We start from the raw sequence: 13,102 nt of genomic DNA, 5'->3' as shown, positions 1-13,102 counted from the left end.
TCTGCTGTTACATTCTCCCTGATCAGTAATGCACCTCCCACCTCTTCTTTTGCACCCCCCTTGTCATACTTGAAACTTCTACACCTCAGAACATTAAGCTGCCAGTCCTACCCTTCCCTCAAGTGCCTTTCTGTGATTACAATAACATAATAATTCCATGCGTTGATCCACATTCTAAGCTCATTGGACTTACCTGTGAGGCTCCGTAAACTGAGGTTAACGCTGCTGACCATCCAGCCTTCCCATGCTCCCTAACCCATCTCTGCCCACTGTGCTGGCTTGATTTACCCTCAACATTTTTTCTCCATTTTTCCCTTTTGTTTGGAGTGTCATCCCGGGGTAATTTCCCATCTTTGTTGCTCTGAGAATGTGGCACTAAGGCTAAAGTGATGGATGCTTTTCGCTCAATTTATTTCACCACTGAAATCATCGGTCAGGAATCCCACCCCTCAGAGTAACTTTGCCAGAAACACTATTGCGAGAACATAGCAACAAGAGGAGGCCACTCTGCCCCTCAGGCCTGCTCCCCCATTCAACAAAACCATGGTTGATCCAGCCTTGGCCTCAACAAAAGCCTGAAGTGCCACAAAATCAGGTTCAAGAACAGTTACTTCCCTTCAACCATGTGGTTCTTGAACCAACCTGCACAACCCCAGTCACGACAGTTTAGCAACACTATAAACCACTCCGATCACTTTGTATTGAAATGGACTTTTTCTTCTTGTAATTGTGTTCTTTCTTGTGAAAATTGTGCATAATTTATGTTTAATTTATGTTTTTCTTGGGAATGCCGTGTATCTGATGCTATGTGCCTGTGATGCTGCTGCAAGTAAGTTTTTCTTTGCACCTGTGCATACACGTACTTGTGCATATGGCAATAAACTCGACTTTGACTTTTTAACTTTGAGAACCGCCTCCTGCTCTCTCCATGTACCTCTTGACTCCCTTGTAGGTTAAACATCTCTCTGCCTCATGAGTCCATGCCCACAGCTCTCTGGATTGAGAATTCCAAAGGTTCATGAGGATGTGAGAGAAGAAGCTCATGGCCTCTCCCTTATTCTGAAACTTTGCCCCCTAGTTTTGGACTTTTCCATTGGGGAAACTCTGTCTCAGCATTGAACCCATCAGTCCTTGTCAGAATCTTATACAGTTCACCTCTCATTCTTCTAAGCTCCAATGAACCAGGCCCAATCTGCTCAACCTTCCTTTATCCAGGAATCAACCTTGTTCACCTCTCCTACACTGCCTACAGAGCACGTACATCCTTCGGTACGGAGACCAAAACTGTGTGCAGTGTTCCAGATGCAGCTTCACCAGCACCCTGCAAAGTTGCATCAAAACATACTTGCAGGTAGGTTTGCTAGTGCTGCTCCGGGGGGTTTAAACTAGATTTTCAGGGGGAGGGGAACCAGAGTGTTAGAGCAGATAGTGAAGTGGAGAAGGTTAAAGGTCATGCGAGGATGGCATGTTCTGATGGAAATGAAAGGTTTGTACATGATAGTAATGTTCTCAAGTGCATCTATTTCAATGCAAGGAGTATTGTCGGTAAGGCAAATGAGCTTAGGGCATGGATTGGCACATGGGATTATGACATTATTGCTATTAGTGAGACTTGGTTGCAGGAGGGGCAGGACTGGCAGCTTAATGTTCCAGAGTTCAGTTGTTTCAGACATGATACAGGGGGAGGGATGAAAGGGGGAGGAGTGGCATTACTAGTCAGGGAAAATATCACAGCTGTGTGTAGACAGGACAGCCCGGTGGGCTCGTCTACAGAGGCCATATGGGTGGAGCTGAGGAACGGAAATGTGTGACCACACTAACAGGGTTGTATTATAGACCACCCAATAGTCAGAGAGAATTGGAGGAACAAATCTGTAGGGATGTAGCAGACCAATGTAAGAAACAGAAAGTTGTAATAGTAGGGGATTTTAACTTTCCACATATTGACTGGGACTCCCACACTGTAAAAGGGCTGGATGGCTTGGAGTTTGTCAAATGTGTTCAGGAAAGTTTTCTAAATCAATATATAGCGGTACCAACGAAAGAGAATGAAATACTTGATCTCTTATTAGGGAACCAGACAGGGCAGGTGACAGAAGTATGTGTAGGTGAACATTTTGGGTCCAGTGACCGTAATGTCATTAGTTTCAAGTTAATTATGGATAAGGATAGATCTGGTCCTCAAGTTGAGGTTCTAAATTGGAGAAAGGCTAATTTTGGGGAAATGAAAAAGGATCTAGGAAGATTGGATTGGGATAAGTTGTTTTCTGGTAAGGATGTGCTCAGTAAGTGGAAGGCCTTCAAAGATGAAATTTTGAGAGTGCAGAGTTTTCATGTTCCTGTCAGGATTAAAGGCAAAGTTAACAAGCAAAGGGAACCTTAGTTTTCAAGGGATATTGGCGATCTGGTTAAGAAAAAGAGAGAGGTGTATAGCAGGTATAGGCAACTAGGAACAAATGAGTACTTGAAGAGTACAGAAATTGTAAGAAAATACAGAAGAAGGAAATCAGGAAAGCATGAGGTTGCTCTGGCAGATGACGTGAAGGTAAACCCGAAGAGTTTATTAAGAGTAAAAGTATAGTAAGGAACAACATTGGTCCCCTAGAAGATCGGAGTGGTCGGCTAGGTGTGGAGCCTCAGGAGATGGGGGAGATCTTAAACAGTTCTTTGGCATCAGTATTTACTCAGGAAACTGGCATAGTGGATATGGAAGGAAGGGTAACAAGCAGTAGTGTTATGGAACATACAGAGATTAAAGAGGAGGAGGTACTTGCTGCCTTACAGTAAATAAAGGTAGATAAATCCCCCAGGCCTGACAAGATATTTCCTCAGACCTTGAGAGGGACTAGTGTAGAAATTGCAGGGGCCCTGGCAGATATATTTAAAATGTCCTTAGCCACGGGTGCGGTGCCGGAGGACTGGAGGGTAGCTCATGTTGTTCCATTGTTTAAAAAAGGTTCTAAAAGTAAACCAGGTAATTACAGGCCAGTGAGCCTGACATAAGTAGTAGGTAAATTATTGGAAGGTGTTCTGAGAGATCGAGTATACAGGTATTTGGACAGCCAAGGGCTGATTAAAGATAGTCGGCTTGGCTTTGTGCATGGTAGATCGTGTTTAATGAATCTTGTAGAGTTTTTCGAGGAGGTTACCAAGAAAGTAGATGAAGGAAAGGCTGTGGGTGTTGTCTACGTGGACTTTAGTAAGGCCTTTGACAAGGTCCCACATGGGAGATTTGTCCAGAAGGTTCAGACACTAGGTATCCATGGAGAGGTTGTAAACTGGATTCGAAATTGGCTGTGTGGGAGAAGACAGAGAGTGGTAGTGGATGGCTGTTTCTCAGACTGGAGGCCTGTGACTAGTGGTGTGCTTCAGGGATCTGTGCTGGGGCCATTGTTGTTTGTTGTCTATATCAATGATCTCGATGATAATGTGGTAAATTGGATCAGCAAGTTTGCTGATGACACTAAGATTGGAGGCGTTGTGGACAGCGAGGAAGGCTTTCAAAGCTTGTAGAGAGATCTGAACCAACTGGAAAAATGGGCCAGAAAATGGCAGATAGAATTTAATGCAGACAAGTGTGAGGTGTTGCATTTTGGAAGGACAAATCAAGGGAGGACATACACAGTAAATGGTAGGGCACTGAGGAGTGCGGAGGAACAAAGGGATCTGTGAGTTCAGATACATAATTCCCTGAAAGTGGCATCACAGGTAGACAGGGTTGTAAAGAAGGCTTTTGACATCCTGGCCTTCATAAATCAAAGTATTGAGTATAGGAGTTGGGATGTTATGGTGAGGTTGTATAAGACATTGGTCACCTAACTATAGGAAGGATATCAGTAAGATTGAAAGAGTGCAGAGAAGAATTACTAGAATGTTTCCGGGCCCAAGAGTTGATTTACAGGGAAAGATTGAACTGGTTAGGGCTTTATTCCTTGGAGCGCAGAAGAATGAGGGGAGATTTGATAGAGTTTTACAAAATTATGAGGGGTATAGACAGAGTAAATGCGAGTAGGCTCTTTCCACCTAAATTAGGTGAGATAAGTATGAGAGGACATGGCTTTAGGGTGAAAGGGGAAAGATTTAGGGGGAACATTAGGGGGAACTTCTTCACTCAGAGAGTGGTGGGAGTGTGGAATGAGCTGCCATCTGATGTGGTAAATGTGGGCTCACTCTTAAGTTTTAAGAATAAATTGGATAGATACATGGATGGGAGAGGTCTGGAGGGTTATGGACTGAGTGCAGGTCAATGGGACTAGCGGAATAAAGTTTTTGCACAGACTAGAAGGGCTGAATGGCCTGTTTTCTGTGCTGTAGTGTTCTATGGTTCTACGGTTCTAAAACTTACTGCTTTAATCTCCATAATTCCTGCCATAAAGACCAAAGTTCCATTTGCCCAATGATTTGCTGTAGCTGCTTCTAGCCCCTTGTGTTTCTTGCCCCTGGACCCTCCAATCCTTTCGTACCCCAACATTTGGTCATCTCGCTCCATTTAAATAATAATTTTCCTTTTTACTTTTCATTCCAAAGTCACTTTTTCCATGTTATATTCCATCACCTGACCTGCCTATGCAGGCTCTTTGTGTCCTCACAACTTGATTCGTCTGTGTTTGTATCATCAGCAAGCTTGTCTATAGTAAACTTGATTCCTTCATTGAAGTCATTAACATTGATTGTAAGCAGTTGAGGCCGCAGCACCAATCCTTGTGTCACCACACTACTTACTGATTACACAATCTGAATATCAACCTTCTGGCCTAACTCTCTGTTTATTGTGAGCAAGCCAATTCCCTGTCTATGCCAATAGATTACCCCAAAATTGTCTGCTCTTAACTCATGGCCCTTCTAATCTTTTATGTGGCACCTTATTGAATGTTAAGTTCCCAGCTCCCTACAATCTCTTGATTATCCATTGTTACTTGGATGTTTTTAGTGAATTTTTACCACAAATACTAATTATTTTGAATACCTGTCACTTCTCTGTTCCTCATTATTAATTTCCAAGTGTCATCCCTGAAGGACCATCACTTACTTCAACTGCTTCCTTCTTTTAAATATATCTGTCGAAACTTTTAATCTCTGTCCTTTATATACTGTGGATATAATCCATACTGTGGATTCCTGACGCAGTATGTTGACAGGCCGACTAGAGGGAATGCCATATTAGATTTAGTATTAGGTAATGAACCGGGTCAGGTGACAGGTCTATTGGTGGGTGAGAATTTGGGGGACAGTGACCATTGCTCCATAACCTTTAGCATTGTCATGGACAGGGATAGGAACAAAGAGGACGGGAAGATATTTAATTGGGGAAAGGCAAATTATGAGGCTATAAGGCGAGAACTTGGGAGTGTAAATTGGGATGACATTTTTGAAGGGAAATGTACGATGGGGATGTGGTCGATGTTCCAGGATCTCCTGCAGGATGTTAGGGATAAATTTGTCCCGGTGAGGCAGAGAAAGAATGGCAGAGTGAAGGAACCGTGGGTGACGAGAGAGGTGGAAAAACTAGTTAGGGAGAAGAAGGCAGCATACATAAGATGTAAGCAGCAAGGATCAGATAGGGCTCGTGAGGAATATAGGGTAGCAAGGAAGGAACTTAAGAAGGGGCTGTGGAGAGCGAGAAGGGGACATGAAAAGGCCTTGGCGAGTAGGGTTAAGGAGAATCCCAAGGCTTTTTTCTTGTACTTGAAGAGCAGAAAGATGACGAGAGTAAAGGTAGGTCTGATTAGAGGCAAAGGTGGGAAGATGTGCCTGGAAGCTGTGGAAGTGGGTGAGGTTCTCAATGAATACTTCTCTTCAGTATTCACCAAGGAGAGGGGCCTTGATGCCGCTGAGGACAGTGTTGGTAAGGTTAATGTTCTAGAGCACGTGGAGATCAAGAAAGAGGATGTGTTGGAGCTGTTAGAAAATATTTGAACAGATAAGTCTCCGAGGCCTGATGGAATATTCCCCAGGCTGCTTTGTGAGGTGAGGGAGGAGATTGCTGAACTGTTGGCTAGGATCTTTGAGTCCTCGTTGTCCATGGGAATGGTACCGGAGGACTGGAGGGTGGCAAAATTTGTCCCCTTATTCAAAAAGGGTAGTAGGGATAGTCCAGAGAATTACAGACCAGTGAGCCTTACGTCTGTGGTGGGTAAGCTGTTAGAAAGGATTCTAAGAGATAGGATCTATGAGCATTTAGAGAATCATGGACTGATTAGGGACAGCCAGCATGGATTTGTGAGGGGAAGATCTTGCCTCACAAGCCTGATAGGGTTCTTTGAGGAGGTGACCAGGAAGATTGATGCAGGTAGTACAGTAGATGTAGTCTACAGGGATTTTAGTAAGGTGTTCGACAAGGTTCCACATGGTAGGCTTCTTCAGAAGGTCAGAGGCCAAAGGATCCAGGGAGGCTTGGCCGTGTGGATTCAAAATTGGCTTGCCTGTAGAAAGCAGAGAGTTGTGGTGGAGGAAGTGCATTCGGATTGGAGGGCTGTGTCCCACAGGGATCGGTTCTGGGACCTCTACTTTTCATGATATTTATTAATGACTTGGATGAGGGGGTGGAAGGCTGGGTTAGCAAGTTTACAGACGACACAAAGGTCGATGGTGTTGTAGATAGTGTGGAGGGCTGTTGAAGCTTACAGAGGGATATTGATAGGATGCAGAGCTGGGCTGACAAGTGGCAGATGGAGTACAATCCGGAGAAGTGTGAGGTGGTACATTTTGGAAGGACAAACTCCAAGGTGGAGTACAAGGTTAATGGCAGGATTCTGGGGAGTGTGGAGGAGCAGAGGGATCTGGGTTTCATATCCACAGTTCACTGAAAGTTGCCTCACAGGTGAATAGGATAGTTAAAAAAGCTTATGGGATGTTAGCTTTCATAAGTCGTGGGATCGAGTTTAAGAGCTGCAAGGTAATGATGCAGCTCTACAAAACTCTGGTTAGACCACACTTAGAGTACTGTGTCTAATTCTGGTCACCTCATTATAGGAAGGATGTGGAAGCATTGGAAAGGGTGCAGAGGAGATTTACCAGGATGCTGCCTGGATTGGAGAGTATGGATTATGAGGAGAGACTAAGGGAGCTAGGGCTTTACTGATTTGAGAGAAGGAGGATGAGGGGAGACATGATAGTTATACAAAATATCAAGAGGAATAGATAGAGTGGACGGCCAGCGCCTCTTTCCCAGGACACCAATGCTCAATACAAGAGGGCATGGCTTTAAGGTAATGGGTGGGAAGTTCAAGGGAGATATCAGAGGGAGGTTTTTCACTCAGAGAGTGATTGGTGCATGGAATGAACTGCCTGGGTGGTGGTGGAGGCTGATATGTTGGTCAAGTTCAAGAGATTGTTAGATAAGCATATGGAGGAATTTAAAATAGCGGGATATGTGGGAGGAAGGGGTTAGATAGTCTTAGACAATAGACAATAGACAATAGGAGCAGAAGTAGACCATTCGGCCCTTCGAGTTTGCACCGCCATTTTGAGATCATGGCTGATCCTCAACAATCAATATCCTGTTCCTGCCTTGTCCCCATATCCCTTGATTCCCCTATCTATAAGGAACCTATCTAGCTCCTTCTTGAAAGTGCCCAGAGAATTGGCCTCCACTGCCCTCTGAGGCAGTGCATTCCACAAATTCACAACCCTCTGGGAGAAGAAGTTTTTTTAGGCGTGGTTTAAAGGTTGGTACAACATGGTGGGCCGAAGGGCCTGTATTGTGCTGTATTGTTCTATGGTTCTATGTTCTATGGTATATAGTTCACTCTCATACTCTCTCTTCATTTTTTTTCTTTTAAAACAAATTCCCAATTCCCTGGCTGATCATTGTGAACTCACCATCCAGGGATTGATATCCCGTCAACATCAAAAAATCTGCTGTGTGATAATGGAGCTGAAAGAAGTTAATCCCTTACTCACTAAAGAGTTTTAAATGACAATTTTATGTTATTCCTTTTATTGACTTGTTTGCTAATGAAAGTTCATTTGACACATTTGCTTCTTAACAAAGAGAATAATTGCTGAATGAATAGAGTCAGTTCCAAAATGTTTCCCCTAAATCTTTCTTCCCTTGAAGATGTTGCCGAAAATCAGAAAAATATTGGTCATCTGTCCTAAAATCTCCATGTGCTATGCCAACGTTTTGGTTTGATCATGCTCCTGTGAAGTGTTTGGGATGATTTAACTGTGTTAAAGGTACTTCGTAAGTGGAAGTTGCTCTATCTTTAAAAAAAATCGACTTGCTCTCATGTAGCATTATTGAAAGTGTGTGAAATTAGCAAAAGAATTAGTTCCATTTTATATGTTTCTGTCATTAATTAAATGCGCCTCACTCTGTGAATCTTATTTAGCTGACTAAAGTTTTGCTTTAATTATAATACCACCTAGCTGAATCATTGCAGCTGTTCTTCAAGGACATGTTGCTTTGCTTTTCAGTTGGCTGACCCTTGCGCTTAGTTCAAAATGTTTGTAAGACAAACATGGGCTATATATCTGAGCTGATGGCTAAAGGCCACAGAATTGGAAGGGAATTGAAAACTAAAATAAGAGAGGCAAGCAGCGCGCATGAGGATAGATTAGCTGCCAACAGAAATGAGAATCCTAAAGTGTGCAAAAAGCATAAATTATGAGAGGGTGAGACTGATGAAAGACAGAAATGGGAACTTGCACATCGATGCTGAGAGCCTGTTAAGGTACTAAATGAGTATATTGCCTTCAGGGAAGATGGTGCTTCCAAAACAACAGGAAGGAGGAGTTATTCTATGTATTAGATGTGTTAAAAGTTGGTAGACTTATAGAGTATCAGAGCAACCAGAATCCAATTTGGCTGATTGGCTGTCCCCATCAAGAAGTCATTGACTATATCTGCTATTTCCATTATCTATGGCGATGGAAACAGCGGGATGTAAATCAGTTGCAGATGTGGGCAGAGAAATGGCAGATGGAGTTTAACCTGGCTAAATGTGAGGTGTTGCACCTTGGTAGGACTAACGTCAAGAGGCAGTACCCTTAACAGTGTTGAAGAGCAGAGAGACCTTGGGGTGCAAGTCCATGGCTCATTGAAAGTGGCTACACAGGTAGACAAGGTGGTTAAGAAGGCTTATGGAATGTTTGCTGTCATTAATCAAGGTATTGCGTATGGAGTCAAAAAGTTATGATGCATCTCTATAAAACTCTGGTTAGGCTGCATTTAGAGGACTGTGAGCAATTCTGGTCACCTCACTACAGGAAGGATGTCGAGACTTTAGAGAGGGTGCAGAGGAGGTTTACTAGGATTCTGCCTGGATTAGAGGGCATGTGCTATCAGGAGAGGCTGGACAAACTTGGGCTCTTTTCTCTGGAGCGGCAGAGACTGAGGGGTGATCTGTTGGAAGTGTATAAAATTATGAGGGGAATAGATAGGGTGGACAAGTAATATCTTTTTCAGATTATTGAGCGATCCAATATCAGACGGCATTCATTTAAGGTGAGAGGGAGTAGGTTCAGAACAGACATGAGGGGTATGTTTTTTACTGAAAGAGTAGTGGATGCCTGGAATGCGTTGCCTGATAGGGTGGTGGAGGCTAATTCATTGGGAGCTTTTAAGATGGGCTTGGATGGACACATGAATGAGAGGACATGGAGGGATATGGGCATTCTGTAGGTAGGAGGAATTAGCTATGTCGGCACAACATTGTGGGACGAAGGGCCTGTTCTGTGCTGTACTGTTCTATGTTCTATGTTCTATTTTTCAGATATAGATTGATAGATGTCACCTTGCAGAATCCTAACATCCAGGTGATGTAGAATTTTGCTGGCCGTTGTAGTCACCATCTGGTGTAAGGCAGACACGTACATTGACAGCAAGTTAGATGTGGCCCAGAACCTGTGTCCCGTTAAGTAAGCATCCTATGTCAGTTTGGTGCTGAGCACTGAAGGGAATCTGCTCATCTTCTTAAACACTTCAGCATCGGGCATTGAACTACTGGCAGTTTTTGTCTCCATGCTGAGGCGGGCATCTGCTCTGGAATAGTTCCTGTGAGTTCTTAGTCTGCTGTGAGGTCTCAGAATGGAATGTTTGTGGTTTGAGTTGCCTTCTGAGCCCATGCAAAAGCTTTGAGGATTTTGGTCTCTTTATTCAGGCAAGCTGCTTTCATTGTCCCAATCCACTTAAAGACCATCCCCACCCTTGGTTTATAACCATCCAAATATATACCTGAAGTTATGTCAAAGTGAGCACCCACTTCTGATCGTCTGAAGAACATAGAACACGACAGCACAGTACAGGCCTTTCGGCCCACAATGTTGTGCCAACATTTTATCCTGCTCTAAGATCTATCTAACCCTTCTCTCTCACATAGCCCCCTATTTTTCTATCATTCATGTGTCTATCTAAGAGTCTCTCAAATGTCCCTAATGTATCTGCCTCCACAACCTCTGCCGGCAGTGTGTTCCACGCACCCACCACTCTCTGTGTAAAAAGTTTACCCCTGACATCCCCCTTATACTTTCCTCCAATCCCCTTAAAATTATGTCCCCTCATGTTAGCCATTGTTGCCCTGCAAAAAAGTCTCTGACCTACCACTCGATCTATGCCTCTTATCATCTTGTACACCTCGATCAAGTCACCTCTCATTCTCCTTCTCTCCAAAGAGAAAAGCCCTAGCTCGCTCAACCTATCCTCATAAGACATGGTCTCCAGTCCAGACAACATCCAGGTAAATCTCCTCTGCACTCTCTCTAAACTTTTCACATCCTTTCTGTAATGAGGTGACCAGAACTGAACACAATACTCCGTGTGATCTGACCAGAGTTCTATAGAGCTGCAACATCACCTCGCGGCTCTTGAACTCAATACCCCAACTAATGAAGGCCAACTCTCCATATGCCTTCTTAACAACCCTATTGAGCTGTGTGGCAACTTTGAGGGATCTATGGACGTGGACCCCAAGTTCCCTCTGTTCCTCCACACTGCTAAGAGTCCTGCCATTAATCTTGTATTCTGCTTTCGAATTCGATATCCCAAAGTGTATCACTTCACGCTTAGCCAGGTTGAACTCCATCTGCCACTTCTCAGCCCAGCTCTGCATTCTATCAATATCCTGTTGTAATCTACAGCAACCTTCTACACTATCCACAACACCACCAACCTTTGTATCATCAGCAAACTTACTAACCCACCCTTCCACATCCTCATCCAAGTCATTTACAAAAATCACAAAGAGCAGGGGACCCAGCACAGATCCCTGCCAAACACCACTGGTCACCGACCTCCAGGCAAAATGCTTTCCATCTACCACCACCCTCTGTCTTCTATGGGTGAGCTAATTCTGAATCCACACAACCAAGTTTCCCTGGATCCCATGCCTCCTGACTTTCTGAATAAGCCTTCCATGAGGAACCTTATCAAAGGAAAGGAAAGTCATTTGTTTAAAGAAAAGGATGGTTGGGCTGAGAACATTGCCCTGAGGAACACCTTTACCAGTGTCCTGGAGCTGGGTTAATAGGTCACTACTCATGACTATTACATCCATTATGTCCTTCATAGTTTAAAGAGATTGTATGGCACCTCGATTAGTGAAAGAAAACATTCCATAAGCCTTCTTAATCACCCTGTCCACCTGTGTAGCCACTTTCAATGAGCCATGGACTTGCACCCCAAGGTCTCTCTGCTCTTCAACACTGTTAAGGGTCTTGCCTCTCGATATTAGTCCTGATAGCTCTTTAATTTTGCCCCTTTAACTGTATGATACCAACTAAGAAGCTATGGTAATTGCATATTGTTGTCACATGTACCAAGATATAGTGAAAAGCTTTCTTTGCATGCCATCCAGACAGATCATTCCAAATATAAGTATATCAAGGTAGAACTGAAGGAAAAGCAATAACAGAATGCATGGTCATGCACTTTGGTAGAAGCAATGAAGGCATAAACGGGGAACAAATTCAGAAATCGGAGGTGCAAGGAGACTTGAGAGTCCTAGTGCAAGATTCCTGAAAGGTTAACTTGCAGGTTGAGTCAGGAGTAAGAAAGAGGAAATGCAATGTCAGCATTCATTTCAAGAGGACTAGAATATAAAATCAAGGATGTAATGCTGAGGCTTTAAAAGGCATTGGTCAAACCACATTTGGAGTATTGTGAGCAGTTTTGGGCCCCATATCTTAGGAAGGGTGTGCTAGCATTGGAGAGGGTCCAGAGGAGGTTTTCAAGAATGATCCTGGGGATGAAAGGGTTAATGTATGGGGATCATTTGATGGTTGTGGGCCTGTACTTTCTGGAGTTTAGAAGGTTGACAGGGGATCTCATTTAAAATTACTGAATATTGAAAGGTCTGGATAGAGTGGACATGGAGAGGATGTTTCCAGTGGTGGGAGAGTCTAGGACCAGAGTGCACAGCCTCAGAATAGAAAGGCGTCCCTTTATACCGAAGCTCTCAGCCATCTCCACCTCAGCACCATGGATACAGACAGGGGCTTGTACTCCGCCCTGCTTCCTGAAGTCAATGATCAGCTCTTTTATTTTGCCGACATTGAGGGAAGGTTGTTGTCATGCCACCATGTCACCAGGTGCTCTGTCTCCTTCCTGTACTCTGACTCATCATTATTTGAGATCTGTGCCAGTATGGTGGTGTCATCTGCAAACTTTTAGATGGAGTTAGAGCAGAATCTGGCCATGCAGTCATGAGTGTATAGGGAGTAGAGTAGGGGGCTGAGGACTCAGCCTTGTGGGGCACCAATGTTGAGGATAATCATGGCCGAGATGTTGCTGCCTATCCTCACTAATTGTGGTCTGTTGGTCAGGAAGTCAGGGATCCAGTTACAGAGGGAGGTGTTCAGTCCCAGGTCGAGGAGTTTGGAAATGAGTTTGCTTGGAATTATGGTATTGAAGGAAGAAATATAGTTAAGGTTTATATCCATCTGATGCTGAGTTAATTGTTTACAGCTGCAGAAAGTTAATGACATTACCCTTAGTTCCCAAGGACTTGGATCAGAGAAGGGAAAAGTCACCAGGATTCTCCTGTTTGCTCAAATGTTACCCAGTACCTCCCCTTGGATGCTCAATAAGGAAGGATTGAACTTGGCTACGATGCTCCGGTGGGTTAAGTCGGCTGCTAATGCTGCCTGTCCAGCTCACGTTCAG

General features: G+C 43.8%; 1 protein-coding gene across 1 annotated transcript in view; it reads left to right on the top strand.

Moving 5' to 3' along the window:
* LOC127578169 (A disintegrin and metalloproteinase with thrombospondin motifs 20-like) overlaps positions 1 to 13,102 on the top strand; it is a 487,994-nt gene that overhangs the window by 131,400 nt on the left and 343,492 nt on the right. The window contains exons 5-7 of the mRNA XM_052029795.1: positions 557 to 628; positions 5,851 to 5,891; positions 10,244 to 10,268. Coding sequence (XP_051885755.1) covers positions 557 to 628; positions 5,851 to 5,891; positions 10,244 to 10,268 — 138 coding nt within the window. The remainder of the gene's footprint in view (positions 1 to 556; positions 629 to 5,850; positions 5,892 to 10,243; positions 10,269 to 13,102) is intronic.

The sequence above is a fragment of the Pristis pectinata genome, chromosome 15 (assembly GCF_009764475.1).
Source record: "Pristis pectinata isolate sPriPec2 chromosome 15, sPriPec2.1.pri, whole genome shotgun sequence".
Classification (NCBI taxonomy): domain Eukaryota; kingdom Metazoa; phylum Chordata; class Chondrichthyes; order Rhinopristiformes; family Pristidae; genus Pristis; species Pristis pectinata.
This window is presented reverse-complemented; position numbering and strand designations above follow the sequence as displayed.